The sequence below is a fragment of the Serinus canaria genome, chromosome Z, assembly GCF_022539315.1.
Source record: "Serinus canaria isolate serCan28SL12 chromosome Z, serCan2020, whole genome shotgun sequence".
Taxonomy (NCBI): Eukaryota; Metazoa; Chordata; class Aves; order Passeriformes; family Fringillidae; genus Serinus; species Serinus canaria.
Genome location: NC_066343.1, coordinates 52,829,006 through 52,848,939, shown reverse-complemented (window position 1 = coordinate 52,848,939; position 19,934 = coordinate 52,829,006). Strand labels below are relative to the sequence as shown.

Sequence of the window (19,934 nt, the reverse complement as noted above, 5' to 3'; positions counted from 1 at the left end):
AGGTGAACCATAGGAGTAACATCAGTAGATGTCAATTGTTAAGTGCAGCATTGAAGGAGATGGCAAAATTTATAACACACATTTTCAACTTTACTGATTTGCGTCTTTAAACTACTTCTGCCAAGCAAAATACATTTGTAATTTATTAGATTTTTTTCTTGCAGGTCTGGCTTACATGTTTTGTTGAGACATTCGTCTGAAAACTCGGCAGTGCTGCAAACTCATTTTTCTTTGTGGAGATTTGCAAGCCTGTTTTGCAGAGAGCTGAAGGTGGTGATTTCATTAAGATACTGATTTCCCCAATTCTCTGTGCAGAAGACTTTTCCAAACCCATTGGAGCTAAAAACTTGCTTTCAACAGCTGCCAGAGGTGTTCTTGGAGTCTTAAATTGATCTAGTTTTGTCTTGGCATATTCTGTTCAACCAGTCATGGAGAGATTGTACATAGATTGCCATTTGTGAAATTCTTGGAGGAGACTCCAGCTCTAATATTCAAACTTTATGCATCCACTAGCTCATTGGCACAACTGCTTTCTTTCTCCATCTGTTAAAATGGCCCTATGCCCACCAATATGGTTATATGCCAGTTTCAGTAGGATGTACAACCCAGCAAAGATGAATGGTTTGGATGAGCTGATGAGTCTACAAGATAAAATCTGAACCCTCTAGTCAGTACAAGGATAGGAACTAAATGCAGTGTACAAATGTGGGCATGCTATTGCAGAACACTTCTCCAGCTGAAATCTGTCAGATCTGAGGGAAGTGCCACACAGTGAATATGTTCTTATTGTCATGCACTTGGCACATATGAGGATGCAAACAATGAATTGTTGATTTGCTGTGGCTCTGTGTAATGTAGTCACTTATTTTTTGTGGCTTTTTTATTTGCTCTGAAAGGCAAGTTTTACAGTTTTAAGGTTTTCATTGTGGTTTCTGCATATTTACTGCATTGTCATTTATTTGCGTTAGACATTTGCTTTGATCTGCATACTGAATGGTATTAAATACGCATATCTACAGCTTTTACAGGGCTGAAATTCCATTTTTTTAGTTTTGCTTTTTTTGAAGGCTGTTCTTGTTTGTGCCACCCCTTTATAGTTTTGATACTTGGAGGAAACTATAATGGTTTTTGTATTCTGCCACAAGATGAGCAGCATTGTAATGCTGTTAAACAGTGTTTCTGAAACCTGGACATATAGGTAAATATACTAGCACTGAGTAGGTTCTGGCTACACCACCTCTGTGGTGGTATCTTTCAAAGAAGCCTTTCTCAATATTTTTGGGAAAGCTGGAAACACTAGGAGTTGGACTCAATGATCCCTGTGAGTCCCTTTCAGCTGAGAATATTATGTGGCACTGTTTCTCACTTATAATCCCTTCACAACTATCAAAGGCTGCAAAGTGATCTATAAATGTCTGCAAATTCTGAGCACTAGCCTCAAGAAAGGCTCTAAGGTGACACAGCCATTTAAGTGGCAGCACCACTTCTGATGACACTCTTTCACCCTTCAGAAAACTGTCTTCCACTGAGGAAGATTTCTGTCTGGCAGAAGTTTCCCTGCCGTATTGGTGGTGTGGCTACTATTAGAAATTATTATATGCAGTGCAATTGCAAGACTGAATCTTTTCATCCGTTCAGACAACATTTCTTGTTGCTGGGTGAAAGTGCCTTTTAACTATTTCGCTGACAACAGACAATGTTAGCTCAAATCACAGTCCGATCCAGAAGGGATTTCAAACTGCTTTGTCATACTATCTGCTATCTGATTAGAGCTTTTCAAATATAGGTAGTTTACCTGGTAGTTTACCTGCATTGATGATGGTGGTAGCAGCAGTTTAACAGGTGCTGATGCATTGAATTGCTCAGGTGGTATGTATTTAAAACAGAGAACTGGGAAATGCTTTATTTAGTTTTTAACTTTTCACTTTCCTGCTTCCTCAATGGGAGGGAAGGAGTGTAACTAAACATCCAGATTGCAAGTGCTTTGAGAAATAGTGGCAAAGTTAACAATTAAATGAGTTAAATTATGCTTCTGGTCAGACTATAACTGGTTTTGTTCTTTGTGGCTCTCACCCTTACAGAATACTACAATTATCCTGGTTTCCCTCACAGCTCTATTCCATTCTTTAAACTATTTAGTTTGCTTTTTACATAATGGGCTTCTTTTTCAGATTGAAAAATCAGGTGTGGTTGAAGAAGAAATAAATTCTTATCTCAGTTTCTCTTTAAACCATAGAACAACTACACTCATAGCCACATGATTCAAGGCTTCCTTGAAGTAGTAGTTGAATTCCATGTTGTGAATTAGAAGTAAATATAATGCTATACTGGAAAAGAATGGTAGTACTGAACAGGACCACAAGATGTCATTCAAACAGTTTATGACATAGACCGAAACACAGTGAAACTCAGATTTCTTATTTTCCTGCTAGAAGAAACCCTAAATCAACAAAATTAACTTGAATTGCAGCGTGTATTTGCTGCCAGTTAAACTTCTGTGTTTTATGGGTCTGAAATCAATTTGCAGTTCCTCTTTAAATGTTATATTCAAACTTGTTTGAGTTTACACAATAGCATGACCTAGAATAAACCAATTTATTTTAAGCAATTTGCAGTACCAGTAAAATGTCAAAGAAAAAAAAAATTCAGGAAGCATGGGACATTCCCTAGGACTTTATTGCTTCTCAGGTGCCAAGAGTAAAGGTTACACTGCTCTGTAAATATGTGTTTTCTGCTTCAAACTTGGTAACATCCACAGTATTTAGAATTTCATGTTGAAGGCCAAAAAAAAAATTAATATGCTATGGTTTAAAGTAGGTCCTGAAGTATGTCCTGCCAGCTGAAGTCTCTTGAATGCAAGAACAGTGCAATTGATACTGTGTAACTGAAATTATGCAGTGGATGGAAAACTTGAAACAAGAAATGCATTGTCAAAACTCAGCTGAGTGAAACTTCTGTAACTTCTGTTCTATAAGAGCTTTGTTCCATAATATCGAAACTGGTGACACTTGCTTCCTCCCCTGTGGTGGATTTGTTTACCACTTCCTATATCTTACCTTACAGTGCTATAGTGCTATCCTTATATATGAAGATGTTCTGTCTCACCAGGGTTTATTTGTTTAGAATTCAGTCTCCTTTCCTTGAGGGGATTACAGCTGTTCCAGAAGTTATTGTTGCATTGCTAGTTGGGCTTCAGTTGCAGTTTTGATACTCATGAATCTTCTGCTTGATTACTAAGAAGGCTAATGATTAGCGGGTGACTTCTTTCAGTAACTGACATGTCAGAACTGTGGCAAAACTTGAAAATCTGTGGATTTAGTTTTATGGTGTTGCTAAAACCAATAGAAAATAAATGTGTATTTTACCAGAGGGGAGCAACTGTTTTCTTAGTAATAGTTATTAGGAACATGGTGATGCAGTGCCAAATGGCATGCCACAAATTCTGGATAAATATTTTAGTATAACTGGGAATTTTGTCATAGTTCCTATGGGGAGGCAAAGTAACTGAGACAGATGCCCAGATTTATTGCTGACATAGCTGTTTAAACCTCAGTGATATTTAGTTATGCCTACCTTTATTTTTCTGTAGAAGTGGGTAACATTGCTCATTGAAATCTGTAATCCTAGTCTTAATCTCAGCAAGATGCCAGTTTTAATGACCAAGTGTGTGCTGACAGTAGTATGGCATATTCAGAATTTTTCTTTGGATACTCTTCGCCATAATCAACATGCAGAGTAGGGTGATCAAAGTGTTTTCTGGCATAGTACTTCAGGCTTTTAAAGTGTAATCTTGTGACTGTCAAGATCTAAGGTTGTATTTTGTCTTTTCTTTTGTTTCTTACATTCCATATATTTACCACACCCCTACACCTACCATCCTCTTTTATCTTGAGGCAGTTGTAAGGATGTGGCTTATTCCTTTTTTAATGGCAGGGAAATAGAGGCCACCAGAAAGAACATGAGAACTAGAAAAGGTAACTGGTGGTTTTTGTTTCTTTCTGGTAGTAACACCTCTAAGAGTAATCTAAACTGGTAGGTCTGTCACTGGTCCTATGATACTCATACCCTTATCGTATCTGTAAATGGTACAAAGGTATGAGGAAACAGTGTTTTCATGTAGAAAGAAAAAAATCGTGTATATCTTAAATGCTACAAGTATAAAATATAAAAACATAGAAGAAAGTTAGAAACCAACTACCTCCACTTAATATTCAACCAATGTTTCAAGGAGGACATGTTTTAGATGTGTTTTGTGATGTCCGTCATGTTGTGTCGTTGCAAATCTGTCATGTGTGATACCTGCTGTGAAAGGTGATGAATTTGCATTTCTAATTTGTACTACTTTAGCTTTCAGATTGTAATATTAGGAATACAAGCCTGTGATGCTAAAGATTACAAAGGCAGTTAATAATTGACTTGGTGCCTTTTATGGTGGATGCTATACAAGTACTAAAGATCATATTTCATAGTACATGCTTAATATTTCTATATGAGTATTTCTAATTGTTGTCTATACCAGTGCTTTCAGCTTGCAACATTTGAGGACAGTGGGCTTATATTGAAGTAGATGTGAAGACACTAGATTATGGCTTGGGAACTCAAGGGAATCTTGTTGAGTTCTTAGAATACATCATTGGGCAGACAGGTGGGAATCTTCTTGTTTTTCTAGGTTTTTTTTGCTCTTGGAGAGTCATTTTACCTCTTCTTACTGTTAGGGAAAATGGCTGAGACTATATATCTATATTCAGCCAAAAGTTTGGTGTTTTTTCACCTGCTGTTGTTGGGACCATTACTTTCCTGCTTCTTATAGTTTCGCATCATCTGTCAAGTATCAGATTAGGCTTATTTAAACCTGTGTTGTTCCTGAAGTAATAAAGTTTATATTTCAATCATCCATAATATGTATCTAGGGTAGAGTCTCTCAAAGTTTTAGAAGGGAGAAGCAAAGGTATTGATGCAGCTGAAGGTTGCTTGCATTTTCCTGAGCCCCTGGCAAGTGGAAGTAAGTGATAAAGAGAGTATTTGTCTAGGATTGTGTATTGAGGAACTGTCACCTCAGCATAACTAATGAGTATAGAAATATGAACCCTAGTGTGACTGCAAAGCTTACATTTATGTTTACATTTATTTCTATTTAGAGGGATTTTATTAAAAGATTGAAATTTCCTTCAAACTTCTTAATGATCAAAAGATGAAAATACTTGTACTGTACAATAAATTATATTACAAAGGACTGAAATGCATTTACTTTTCCCATTGTTCATTGAGGCTCTGATAAGAGTTGTTTTTGGAGCAAGTGACCTTTGAAATTTGCATGTGTTATTTGTTTCTGGAAGTTAAAACAGCAAGGGAGTGCATATCCTGTTACTTTGTAAGGTTTTCTGGTTTTTTTTGAGTAGACCTCACTCTTGGCAGGCAACCTTGGTTGAGTTCAGTGATTTTTTTGTATTGCTTTTTTACGTACTTCGCTTAAAAGGATGGAACAAAACTCCACAATGCTGGGCAAAATAATTGAGGTGTCTTGCACTATTAAGTCTGCTCTTAAAGGGAAAAACTTTGATGTTACACTGAAACCATATCTAACTGTAGAAGAAAAAAGGCTTGCTGCTGCTGGTGATCAATGGGGATATATGAAGCAATATTTCATTCTGTAAGTATCTAATATTTGCTAATCCTGGATTATAATTTGTTAGAAAAGATATTTAAAAACCCAAACAAACCATCTATTGAAGTAACATTGATTTCCATATTGATTAATCAAGAACTTGTTGTTTAATTCCTATTTTTCTTTCTTTATTTTTTCCCCTGCTGCTTTTCTCGTATGGAAACAAGGCTGATTGAAAACAGGTCTTCATATATAAATTTCTATAGTTTATATCTTCCCAGCTAACAGTTCAAAAGGTTTTAATTTGAAGTGTATGATAGAATGTTTTCTATAAGCATTTAGAACTAGAGCTCATCAATGAACACTTCTGTCTTCACATCTTAAATTCGCCTTTTCATTTTTTCTTGTTGTTTGTTACATTCTGGGAGACGGTTTTCAGCATGTACTTGGATCTTGTTCCGTGTAACTTCCTCCATTTTTGCTACTTCATCCTCAAACTCAAATTATTATTTCTATATTTTCCTCTTTGTTGACATATTCTTCTTTTTTGTTTGTTTGTTGATTAGTATTCTACCTTCTATTGGTTAATGAATTTCTCACTTCTCATGATAACTGGTCGACATGTTCAACCTTTCTCTTATTCTGGGTCAGTGATTTTTTAAGTCGGTGGGCTATGGTCACAGTCTCTCCTGCCAGAATCGCCTTTTACCCCATTGGAGCTGATTTCACACTATTGCTGCGTTGTCTTTATTAGTTTCCTCTTTGTCTTGGTGGTCCTGCAGGACATCATTGTGGCCCATCAAATTTGCGTTCTTGGTCTGCCCTTAGGGGTGTGTCCTTCTTCCCAAGCTTTGTGAACCTCACCTGGGGTCTGGGATCATTGAAACATGTCAAGCCCTAAACCTTAGCAAGGCAAGTCTACAGACAAGTAATTTGTCTTTTGAACACACAGACCTCACTGCTTGCTAGCTGCTCACAGAACTCGCTTGTTAGCTGCTATCCATTTCATAGACTGAATCTAATTTGTTGTTGATTAGGCTTGAAAGTGTACAAAGATGAAACATCAAAGAACATCCTTTCTTAAAAAAATTTTTACATATTTCACATTTTCAACAACAGTAGGAAACTGGAACCAGGAGCATAGGACTAAGAGCAACTTCTGAATCAAGTCCTGTCTTTTGCTGTGTAACTTTTCTTACCATGTTGTACAGATTCCTGCACAGAGAAGAATTATGACTTAAGCAGAAGGAGTTAGAGGTTTCTGAGTTTCTGTTTCCAGCTAGAGCAAAGTGTCAGGCAAAGTACTACAAGTGGATCAAAAAACCCTGAGACTTACTTGGTATCCTGTGAGGAATAGGTGAGTAGGAATGGTCAATAAAAGCAGCTGTTCCTGTGGTCAAGAGTGATGGGAGTAAAGAGAGCTGCCAAAAATTAAATCAAAGCTATGCTTTCTTAAACATTAATTGGAAATGGAACTTCACAGAGGGATTGAAAGGTAAAAAGCCCAAATTGTTAATGATATTTTATGTACAGCCCCAAACCAACAAATACTTTATTTCTAATATAAAAAATAAGGATATGGATCTGAGGGGAAAATATGGAGTGAATAAAATAAGTTGGATGATATAGAGGTGAATACAAGCAAATCAGAAAAATGTAGAGTTTAATGTAGAGAAAGGAACAGGAATGTAGATAATAGGAGAATGTGTGACATGTTTGACCTATCAGCCTTGAGTGGTGTTACAAGAAGGTACATTGTATGTTATGACTTGCCTTGAGGAAGGTATCTAGCTATAGACTTACTAAGCTGATCTGAGCAGTATGCAAAACTGTAGATCACAATTGAATGGGATGTATATTTTAAATAACCAAAGCACACAACCAAACAAATGTAACAACAACAACAAAAAAAAGTAACAATAGAAGACTGACTTTATAGATCTTTGAAAATATCCAGGAGTAGCAGGAGTAACCTTTGAGTGATACAGACAAAAAAGGGAGTAACCAATGATTTTTGGGAAGTGGTACTAAAGCAGGCAATGAAATGGAATACTTCCTTTATTTTTTTCCTTTTTTTTTTTAAGATAATAATTAGATATTAAGCTGTCAAGTGAGGCAGATATTGACAGTATAGGGAATCTGTAATAGGTTGCTCCAATTATTTCATGAAACACTTGGTTTTGAAAAAGGAGTTAGACTTAAATTGTAAGTTGCATGTAGGTATCCTGAATTTTACATACCTTAGCTTAGTAGGAAATGCATTGATTGTTTTGTTGTTGGTTTTTTGTTCTTTTTTTCATCTGGTTGCAATTCTTATGTGGATGTATACTGAAATGTGGGCAACGTGGATTTCTTGTGGGGAGGCGCAAAGCAGATGCAGTACTGGTTCTGAAAATATGAGGAAATTTCTGTTAGAGTGATTCAGTTCCTTGCAAGTAGGAAAAATATTGTTTAAAGGTTTATAACGGAATGAATGTCAATATTTTTTTCTCGTTGTAACTAATTCCAGCTTTGGCTTACACCCTTTTCTCCTTCCCATATGAAATTATGAGGGCAGTGATAAATCAGAATATATCCAGGTTCTGCATTCACTTTTGAAATCTTGTCTGGATATATTTGGTCTGGCTGAGATGGAGTTATTTTCCATTGCAGCAGTCTTCATCATGCTGTGTTTTGTATTGGTAGTGAGAGAGGTGTTGGTAACACACCAGTGTTGTAGCTATTGCTGAGCAGCGCTCACACGGGAGTCAAGACTGTCTCTCCAATATCCCCTTTCCCCACCAGCCTGGGGTTCGGCAAAACCTTGAAGGATGTGTGGCCAGGACTCATGGTCCAGGCAGACCAAGGGAATATTCCACAGCATATGATGACTGGTCACTTTTATTTATCACTTTTATTAAGTGAAGAACGAGGAGAAGGGGTGGGCATTCTTTCTTGTGATGTTGGTCCTCCAGAGCACCCGCTGTGTATACTAAAACCCTGCTTCCTGGGGAAGTAGCTGGACATTGCTTCTGATGTGAAACAGAGAATAAATATTTTGTTTTCCTTTGCTTCTGCATGCAGCCTTTGCTTTTGCTTTATTAAACTGTCTTTATCTTGACACATGAGGTTTTTTCCGTCCTATTTTGTCACCTCCATCTTGCTTCAGGAAGGGAGAGAAAGAATGGCTTTGTGGGCATCTGGTGTTCCACCATGGTCTGCTTACCCACCCTATTGCCTTTCAGTTGTGTGAAAGTTCACACAAGGGTTTGAACTTGTAAAGTCTTCAGAGTCCTTTGGAATATTGCAGGTGTCTCGAGTTTCTATCCACTTGTATCTTTCAGTAAATCAGTCTATCCAGATGTTACAAAAAAGCTGTTTCTTCAAAAAATCTTTTGTAAACTTTTGTGCTCTTTAAGTGCAGTTAGACTGCAATCTTTTTATTTCTAAAAAGCCAAGTATGATGAGGTTTCTTATAGTGACAGCTAATGAAAAGCTGTATCTACAAGAGAACCTTCTTACTAACTTGATATTTTTCTGGGAGAATTTTATTTCAGCTGTAAAAAGTGCTTGCACACTGTATGTGTCAAATCATCAGGCTGTCTTAGTCTTGCAACTGGTAGATCAGATAGTTCAGATCTGAGGCTTTTATTCCTGAGGATAGGGGATAGCAATTTACTGTACAGGAAGGCAAGTAGGAGCACAAGGTTATATGCCTGATTCTTAGTGAAATTCAGAGCATACTGAAGTCTGGACTTTTCAGTGACTTACATAAGCTGATATATTTTAACACAAACATGCCAACTTCTTGTTATTGCATCTGGCCCTCCCTGGGGGACAAGGGAGAAGTGAATGAATTGTTGGTTTAAACTAAGCTCTTCTTGTGTTTTAAGATTTCAGTCTTTGAGACAGGTTCAGCTCACAGCAGATTGAAGTTGCATGGTCTTACATTGTTGTTGGAATTTGATACATTCTTTTGCTAAACACCTCATTATACAGAGTAAATAAAATTTATAAGTGAGCAAGAGGGAGCAATACTTCACCATAAGTTGCTGAGTTGATGCAAGAATATAAAAGAGGTATTCTGGTTTGATTTTTTTGGTTTTTCTAATTGTTGCTTTACTGTATTTCTACCATAGGAATGAAGACCTAAAACAAATGTTGGAAAGCAGTAAAGATTCTGCAAAGCTGGATGCAATGAAAAGAATTGTTGGGGTATGTGATTTTTGGTTTTGTTACTGTTTTTATTTGTTAGGGGGTATGGGAGTTTGGGGTTTTTTTATTTCTTGGATGGGAATAATGCTTTCCTTTTACACATTCTTTATTAGATTAGCACTTAAGTCTTTACATGATCTTTAAAAGTTGTGGTGCTGAAATGGTAAAATTCTTAACTTGAAATTTTGTGTAGGAATTGGTGTATTTGGATATATGTGACTACATGCGTATGCGACTAAAAGCATGTGAGTACATGCTTTTAAAATATTTATGTAACAGTGCCAATATGCCTGTAAACAACTATTTTCAGTGAGACCTTGAATAGGAAAAGGCTCCTGAAGAGAAGCTTCAAATTATCAGACTGGAAACAACAGAAATTTGCAGGAATAAAATGACAAGTTGCATTTACTATTTTTATTTTATTATTTTATGAGGTTTTTCTTTTTTGATTGAGCATGATCCCTGATTATTTGATAACATATTTCAGGTGACTGTGTACCCATAGAGGTGGTTGAATAACGTTTAACGCTATTACATGTTTGAACCCTATAAGCAAAACATCATGAAGTTGATGGAATCTCTTTATTTCTTCTTAAAAGTATGGGAAGAATGTGCTACGGAAGATTGTTCAGTGTCCACTTGGCTTCTTTGTTTTGGGGTTCTTGAGACTGTTTTCTGTCATTGTTTTTTCAGTCTACTCTGGATGTGCTTTCTTGTTCAGCTTGATGTTTGCGTACTTAATCCTGTCCAAGTATGTACCAAAGTGAATAGGTACAGGTGGTGTCATGTGATCGTGTTCTTTCCTCTGACTCCAGAGCTAGCCTCTCCCTTCATGATTGTCCAGTGATGAGAATTTTAATCAGGTTGGTTGTCTCCCTGCCTGTAATCCCTTAGTCCTGCCAGAGACACCATTTACCTGTGAGGTCTGGGTAACATATCAGCTGTTATTTCATAATGTCTTTCTTGGGTTTGGGAAAGGTTTTTTGATTCATCTTCTCCCACATGATGTGGGATTGCTCAAGGGTTTGACCAGTCTGGCATACAGATGTACTGTTACAAAAACACATTATCTTTAAAAGTGCCATGGTAAATTTACATTCTTCTGCTTCCCTCAGAAAGTATTTTTTTTCTGGTTATTACTGTGGGCAGAAGAGTTGTGGCAAGTTGCCTCTTGCTCCCTTGTTTTTGGTTTTTGGAAAGCTGGCCAAATCTTTATCTGTATTTGGAAACTGTTGAAACTGAATGTAGTTCTGTATACATATAGATGGGGGAATTAAAAAATATTAAACATTGAATCCGCTTTAAATTTTAAACCAAGGCTTTACTGGGTTATTTTTTTAATTTTCCTTTTTTCCTGCAAAAAAAGCTGTCATTACAAATGAGTGTGCAATGAGCAAGCTCTATTTAGATACCTGCTCCTGCTGAACATTCAAAAGAGGTCTTAATGGCTTCTTTAATTTCCTGTAAGTGTGTGATACCATGAAGCTGGAGATGGGTAGCTAGCAGCGATAGCTGTGATCCTTGATGGATTTAGGCTGGAGTGATTGGGCTCAAGAGGTCTTCAGTGAGGGAAGGCAGAATTTACTGGGCACATTTTTTCTTCTGCTCCCCCATTTTCCAATTCTGACAATTCTGTCCAGTTTCCAACAGCAGATTTCTGTCCTTTTTTAAGTTCATGCTTGTTGTTTTCTTTTCCTGTTCTAAGCACTCTTCACTGCAGGGAAAGCAGTGTTTCCCCAAATGGCACTGTGCACCTTCTGATTTTTGGATATTTTTCCCTTGGTCAGCTGCTGCTGCTTGAAGTAGAAAGAGTCTTCTAGCTTATAAGGCTGACCATTACTTAACTGCAAGTGAGTCGTTTGATTTACTGAATCCTCTGTTTTCAGTTTCTTTCATATCTTCAAGGTATTTGCTGTTTCCTGTGCTATGTTTAAAGTGTGTTCCACACCAGATACCTGGCACTAATCTCTAGTTGACGTAGCAAACTCAAACAATGAGCTTTCCAGGTCAAGACTGGGACATTGCACAATATGAGCATGAGGCCTTGTAGCAGCGTTGGTAATGTTCTTGTGGAGCACAAAGGTGCTTTTGTGCTTACATACAGAGGGGACCTTTCATCTCTCAGGGATGAGATGTGTTTTTCAGAGATGAAAGGCTTCCTCTAGCTTTATTATTACAGGAAAAAGGAACTCTGTCATCAGAGTATTGTTTAACATGTCTCAATGGAATGCTTATTTTCTAAATGTTAGATAGTTGGAAAAACTTGCATACAAAATCCACAACTTCTCTGGCCAACCTGTTCTACTGCCTCACCATCGTCACAATGACTTTTTCCTAACATGGAGTGTTAACCTCCCGTCTGTCAGCTTAAAGCTGTTATCCCTTGTCCAGTCATTACATGCCCTTATAGAAGTCCCTCTCCAGCTCTCTTTTAGCCCCTTTTACGTACTGGAAGGTGCTATAATGTCTCTTCAGAGCCTTCTCTTCTCTGCGCTGAAACCTGTCCTCACAGGGGAGATGCTTGGTAAGGTGTCCCTAACCATGGAAGGCAGGTCAGTCTTTAAGGTCCCTGCCAAGCTAAACTGTTCTGTATGACTATAATTCTATGATACCAACAGTTGTCTTAGTATTTTAGTAGACTTTAAGAGGCTAAACCTTTATTTGTTCATATAGGTGTGATAGCAAAGTAGAAGGAGAATGCTGGTTATGGCACTTTTTGCAGTCGCTTCCTCCTTTAAGATGGTTTATGAACTTTCTCCTAGGGAGAAGGAGATTCATTACAAATAAAACAAAATCTGCCTTCCAGAGAGTGATGTAAAACAACATAGTTTCAAACGTAGGAGTAGTCCACGTAGTTTTAATCTTCTCACTTCTCCCTTTATGCATAAAGGTACCTAAGCGTACTTTTAGCTAAAATATGACTTTCATGATCGATGACTTTTTTTTTTAATCAGTATGTTATTTTGTATGTTTCTTCTTATATGCATGCAATAAAATAATTGCAGTCTTTGGAAGAATATAAACAACACTGCTGGTTTAGAAATAAATTTTTGTGTACACATATTTTACTATATGCATGAAAACATAAAGGTGATATTTCTTTTAAAACATTCACTGATATTATAACAACCAGTACCAGATCTTGAAACCTGTTTGAATTTCTGGGGAAAAACCAGTGAAATTTCACTCCTGAAGGTTTCAGAGCATAAGTTTAGGAAACAGTCACATGTCTGATTTCCCTCCAAGAGTATCATCTATGTCTGTGTGTCTCTCATGTGGAAAAAAAAATTAGTACATCTTGGCATTGCCTAGCACTTATGCTAGAGTGAATGTTTTTGTGGAAGAACTCCAGGTATATAAGACAACACAAATGGCAAATGTCTAGGCACAGCAACAAAAATGATATGATAGACATTAGTCTTGGAAAGAACCATTATGTTCTTTCAGATTAATGATCCATAAGCTAAGGAGGGTCTACACAAATTGCTATGCAATAATGAATCAAAATACACTCTTTTAAAAGGCCCTAAATACATATTTACATGGTACACTGGAGCTGTTATGGTAGATCAGTTGAATAATCCCAGTAATGCATGGAGTTATACCATTACAGTCTATCAGGGAGGTCTGAGGATCATCGCTGTTTTTGAGTATTATAACTTCTGTTGCACCACGATAAGATGATAATTTTTCATTCTGTCTTACTTCTCTGCAGTGCATCTTGTTGCTAAGTTCTGTCTTGTCATTCTGAATTTGGCATTTATTGTAGAGATCCCCCCAGTCCTGAAAGTAGTAAATTGATTTTAGATTCTTAGTTAAAAACACCTTGAAACTCATTTAATGTGCTTGCTTATTCACAGTGCTTGTGTCACTTCCCGTGTTTTAATACAGGTGCAATAAACAGTTTAAGATGTTAAATGGGTTAAATCAAAATGTCACACTGGACAGCTGCTCTTACTACCTTTTGAAAGACTGAGTAATAAGTTCAACTACAGCTGCCTTCTTTCTGGCATCCTCCTTCTAAGCTTCTCAGAATATGCAGTTTACTAGGTATTTCCTGTTTTTGTGTGTTCTTGCTTTTGTTGCATGAGATCCTAGCTCTTTATGCTTTTAATATGTTGTATCAATGAGATGCACTGTAACAGATCTGTGTGTTGAGAATATTAAGTTTAATCAGCTGTATAATGTAGTTGGAATGTAATGGTCACGGACAGGAGTAACTAACTGCAGAACTCTTGTTTCTTTGTTGGATCCCTGGGTATTTGTTGCTGCTTATGTATGTCGGAGACCAGTGGACATTGGTGACAAGAGGTGTTCCTTTTAGGGGTCTGTACTGGGACCTGTACTTTTTGATATCTTCTTTAATGACTTAGATGGTGGGATTGAGTGCGCTTTCACCAAATCTGCAGGCAACACAAAACTGAGTGGTGCAGTTGACATGCATGAGGGACAGGATGCCATCCAGTGGCATCTGGACAAACTTGCACTGTGGACCCATGGTAGTATCATATGGTTCAGCAAGGCCAAGTACAAGGTCTGGCACTTGGGTCAGGGTAACCCCCGGTATCAACATAGGTTGCTGGATGACGGGATCAAGAGCAGCTCTGACATGAAGGACTTGGGCATGCTGATGGATGAAATGGTGGTTGTGAGCTGACAGTGTTCACTAATAGCCCAGAAAGTGTTGCCAGCAGGTTGAGAGAGATGGTTATGCTGCTCTGCTCCACTCTCCTAACAGAGTCCCAGCCTGAAGAACTGCATACAGTTCTGCAGTCCTCAGGACAGGAAAAACAGACATGTTAGAGTGGGTCCAGAGCAGGCCACAAAAAGGATCTGAGTGCTGGAGTGCCTCTCCTGTGTGGGCAAGCTGAGGGAGTTAGGGTTATTCAGCCTGGAGAAGAGAAGGTTCTGGGGAGACTTTACAGCACCTTCCAGTGTATAAAGGGGTCTGTGAGAAAGCTGGAGAGGGACTTGCCAGTAGGGCCTCTGATGAGTGGACAGTGGGGGGGATGGTTTTAACTAAAAGACAGTTGATTTAGATTAGATATAAGGGGGAAGATCTGATGATGATGGTGGTGAAACACTGGGGCAGGTTGCCCAGAGAGATAGGGACTATCCCATCCTTGTAAACATTCCGTGAGGGGCAACCTGATATCTGAACATCTTGAAGATGTTTCTGCTTGCTGCAGGACTAGATGACTTTCAGAGGACTATTCTATGATTTCTTAGTGAAATTTCATGGTTTCTGATTAACATGATGTTTGGATGGCTGAATCTTGACCTTGAGCAGGACACACAAATTCTTAGAGATGAGAATGCTTTTAGTCTGTATCAGCAGCACTGATCCTGATGTAGGTTGATGTAACATCCTGGAATTCCAGTATTTGCAGTTTAGACATAAAACACTGTCAGAAATTCTACTGGAATTATATCTAAGAAGAAGACTGTGCAGCTATAGTGTATATGAAAGTATTTTATTCCTTCTTATTACTCACTTTCCTACAAATAACTTCCTTCTTAAGCTGTTTGTACAAGAGCTGAAGCTAAGCCTGGGTTTTGATGTTTATGATCTTTAGATCTTTATTGTGACAGTTTTATTGTTTGTGACATGCCTTCTTCATGATCAAACATCAAAACTTTAAAAAAAAAAAAGAAAAAAAAGTGGGTTGATTGATCTTGCTTTTCCTGTGTGGCTTTTGTATATTTTTTTTTGTTCTGTATAAATACTTTATGGCCTTCTGTGTTTAACTTACTGTGGAAAATAACCTTATTTTGTTTTTAAAGTGTGATGTTTATTCTTATTTTTCTCCTTGGTTCTGTTGCAAGCCACAGATGTTTCAGAGAAAAGGAGCAGGATTTAAGCTTGTATAACTTTTTGGATTTTGTTGGGTTGGCCTTTTTTTCCCCCTCCACCACCCAAAAGGTCATTCTGCGGAGCTTTTTTGGATTAGAAAAGTCTTTGTTTTTAGTAATTTTGAAAGCATTAAAAATTATTTGCTGTCTTATATGTTAAAGTCCAGTTCGTGGATTCCGCTTCAGCAAGCTCATTACCGGAGAGCACCCAAGAGTTTTTATTGAGGATCGTATCCTTTAAGGTCTAGTAATTAACAAAACCCCATAAATTTCATAAAAATGAGATTTGAAATATAGATCTGTAATAAAGCAACAAAACCCAAACCACATTCTAATAGATTATATTGTTACATTACTAAGATTTTTCTCTTCTTTTTTTTTTCAGATGATTGCAAAGGGAAAAAATGCTTCTGAGCTGTTTCCTGCTGTTGTGAAGAATGTTGCTAGTAAAAATATTGAGGTATTTCTCTAACTTGTAAAACATACTGTTATGGAAAATCTGTTTATGAAGATTTTGTCTAATTTTGTTAGACTTCAACTGGTATCTTTGATGGAGCTTTTTTAGGAGTTTATTTCAATAATGACATTATAGTAATAATTTTATGCGTAAATAATGGAAACCTTCTGGGTGATTTGGAGGAAGAAGTAGTAGCTCTTTACATTTAAAAGAAAAATTACTTAATTTTAGAAAGTTTTTGAAGTATGATGTAATTGAGGAAAGTTATTGTAGTTCAGTATTTGAAGTGTTGTCCTTCTTGCTAAGCTTGGGTTTGTGCTAGATTGTATTTTTAAACATCTGTTGCAGATCAAAGCTGAAAGGTAACGTCTTTACCTTTCAGCTTTGTCTTAAAATGGTAATGTCTTAAAGGTAATGTCTTTACCTTTACCTTTGTCTTAAAAAAAAAGAGGTGTATTCTTGCATCTATGTTGGATGTATCTTTTTGTTGTTGTTGTTTCTTGTAAGAAAGCAAGGGGGAAAAGTTCATCCTGGACTCAGGAAAATTTAGATTTCCAGAATACTAAAAATTGAGGTTCTGTTAAATGATGATGTGTTTAAATCCACAGCGTTACTGTTGTATAACCGCAGGGTGTATATAGAAAATGTAACTCTGATGCTCACTAGCATTACTGTGCATACTCTGGCAGCTTCCCTGCAGAAGTGTCAGAGTTATAGTCTATTTGACAAATAAGATTTCGATAAAAATAGCATCTCTAAGTTTGTAGTTTGAGACCTCATGGTGTCTAACAAGCATCAGTTTGATGAAAGTAGAGTGAACTCCCTACTGCTCAAGATTGTAATTTTTTAAAAATGGGGCAACAGTTGTTTGAAATATTGGATTTTAAGGAGAGAAATCATTTGAATGCATGCTTCAGTTCTTTGTCCTCTACTGAAGATGTGTACTTCAGACTTTATTTTTTATTGTTAGTGGGAACAAAAAAAACACTCTTTCCCTGGCTGATAGCACTAAAGATTATATTTCCGATAATAATGGCTTCAGCAAACTTCTTTCTCACTCTAACATGCTGTGATATAATGGATGAAACATCAGTTTTATTCCATATTTACATGGATGGATAGTAATAGTCATGTTTGAGTTTAATTTTAGCTTTAAAGAAATTATTCTTTTTTAGTTACTACTTTGAAAACTTTGGGGTTTTTTTGTTCTTTGAGAGAGTGGATTTATTTAGTCAAGGCCAAGTATTGAGCTCTGGTAAGTTAAGGAGGTGTAAATGTGCAAAGGTGCTAATTCAGGAAATTACTGCATTAAAATAATTTTAGAAATTGTAACTGTACTTTTAGTAACAGGCAGTAAAAAGATGTGGGTAAGAAATCAGACTAGTAAATATTCTGTTCCAATTTAATTTATGTTTGTAAGTTATGAGTAGTCTTAAGTCAAATTTTAAACAAGGAGACTCAAAGAGGAGTGCCTTAAAGAATATTATTTTTCTGAAGTGCTTTTAACTGTTAGGGCTGGAGCTTTTAGTCTGATAGAAACAAGACTGTCCTAGTTCCAGACTTTCAACCCAACCAGTAGTGAAGCTGAGACTGTATCCCTGGTAGGTGTGCAGGTACACATAAATATTCTATCTGTACATATACGAAACAAATATGCATGTACAGAGGCCAGTCATGTAAATTGTCACAGGATATTCAGGTGAACACAAAGAGTGTCAGCTGCTTGGCAGTTCAAGATGGTTTGCTAGTGGGAATGTGTGTATATATACAGAGTTCATCCTCATGGAGTCTGCCTAATGTCTGGCCCTTATGGTTGTGCCCTTGAAGAGATCCACAAAACCATGGTTCTTGCCCCTAGAGACTCACAGGCCATGGGCTTTACTTGCAGATGAATGGGACTTCACTGTTCTGTGGCATAGCCAGCTCCTCCTGTGATCTTGCCCTTAGATGCTTACAGCCACACCTACTTCCTTCCCAGACCATGTCACCCACTTGTCACCTGGTGCAGCTTGTTGCACCACAAACACATTGACTTGTGCTTGATTTCACACATTCTGGTCTCTTTATTTACATACATGCTCATGGGCCAACTAGCCTGTGGTCCCTGGTGTTGGCAGCCAGACCCTCACTTCTTCCAGATGCTAGCCACCCTGGACTTAGAGATCCCTATAGCCTGATGAAACATTGCAGTTGCTGGAGTCATACTTAAGTCCCCTCACTCTGTTCTCTCTAGTTGCTGATGCCCGTGCTGGTCCTCCAGCCTGTGGCCTGACCATAGTTGTAAGCGCGTAAATGCATCTTCACACCAAAGAGTACCTCACCAAGGAAAACAGTTCAAAATGAAATTTAATAAGTCAATGCAACAGACTGTGCTATTCACATGCAGGGAACAGAAGGATAGATGTACCAATTATCAAACTGTTTAGCCCTCTTATCCCTGACTTACTCCTTTCCAGATCATTTAGATTTCCCTTGCTTCTCCTTCACTTTAGTTCTTCCCCAGAACATCCCATGTCATGTCTAAAATACTTTTCATCTGTGTCCCATTTCTGTACATGCAAACATCTTCAGTCTGAAAGATGCTCTAGTCTTTGTTGACTCTTGGTGGTTTTAACACCTGGGCATAGGAGCTGAGGGTCCCCTGAGGTTTTTCTGGGAGGAGTGTGACAGGGTATCCTTTCCCTGAGTCCTGAATTTGTTTTCCCTCCTATTATTTTGTTTCTTTTTGCACCTCTGAGCTGATGGTTCCTGTCATGGGCTTGGGACAAACTAGAGCAGGGTGTTGTGTGCACACATCCCTCCATCCCCCTTGTGGGAGGTATGCTTTGTGGCTGTGAAGATGAGGTCTTATAACTAAACAGTATTAGTAGAAACCTTTCACTGTTTATATTTTATGGACCTTTTCTCCTATTTAAAACAGACAATTATGTGAACTCACATGTCATCGTCTATGCTGTAGTTAAACTTCCCTACTTTTTTCCACCACTTAATGCTAACATATTTGTGCAGGAAGAGACTGTGAAACTGAAAAGAGATCAGGACATTCAGTAAAGCCATCTGACATATTTCTTTATCAATCTGAGTTAGATGACAAGTTTAGATTGTAGTGTAGGTGTACTTAGAGCCATCTAGTTAGATGTTTTCTGTCTCAGGAGCATTTATCATGGTCTATTTCTTAGGATGCCATATGAGAAATTATTAGATTAAGTCAGATTCTTAGTACATTGATCTTGTTTCCTGAAAATGTTTTGCCAAATTTTTCCCTATTTCTAGGAATTCTTAATCAAATCTGTCTGTACAAGTTGCAGCAATACAGTAACATAAAATACATTGATTTATCTGAGTAACCCTGAGCTGAGTTGGTTAGGGCATGGTGCTAATAACACCAAAGTTGTGAGTTCCATCCCTGTATGCGCCATTTGTTGAAGAGTTGGACTCAATGGTGTTTGTGGTCCCTTCCAACTCAGAACATTCTGCAATTCTGTGACTTTGTATCCATGTGAATTTTCTGCCCAGAAATGGCAGCTGTATTTTTTTAAAATCAGGGCTCAGTGCTCTGATGCAGGAAAATGGAGATGAAGAAGTGGTATAACATGTTAATTTATTTGAAGAGACGCAAAGGGCACTTTACTGTTTACAGAAGTGCCTTATGATTTTTTTGTTGTAAGTGCATGCTGACCTCAGCTTGGTTATGTATGCTAAGTCATGGATGGTAAGGATACAAAAAGTGACCTAATAAACAATTGGTGGTATAGAACAAAAATTAGTCTTCATCAATAATTCATGGATTTTGATGTGCTTATATTGATAAATTAATTAAACAAA

General features: G+C 37.5%; 1 protein-coding gene across 1 annotated transcript in view; it reads left to right on the top strand.

Moving 5' to 3' along the window:
• The window catches only part of AP3B1 (adaptor related protein complex 3 subunit beta 1), a 153,978-nt gene that overhangs the window by 4,214 nt on the left and 129,830 nt on the right, over nucleotides 1-19,934 (top strand). The window contains 2 exon segments of the mRNA XM_018918489.3: nucleotides 9,724-9,799; nucleotides 16,038-16,112. Coding sequence (XP_018774034.3) covers nucleotides 9,724-9,799; nucleotides 16,038-16,112 — 151 coding nt within the window.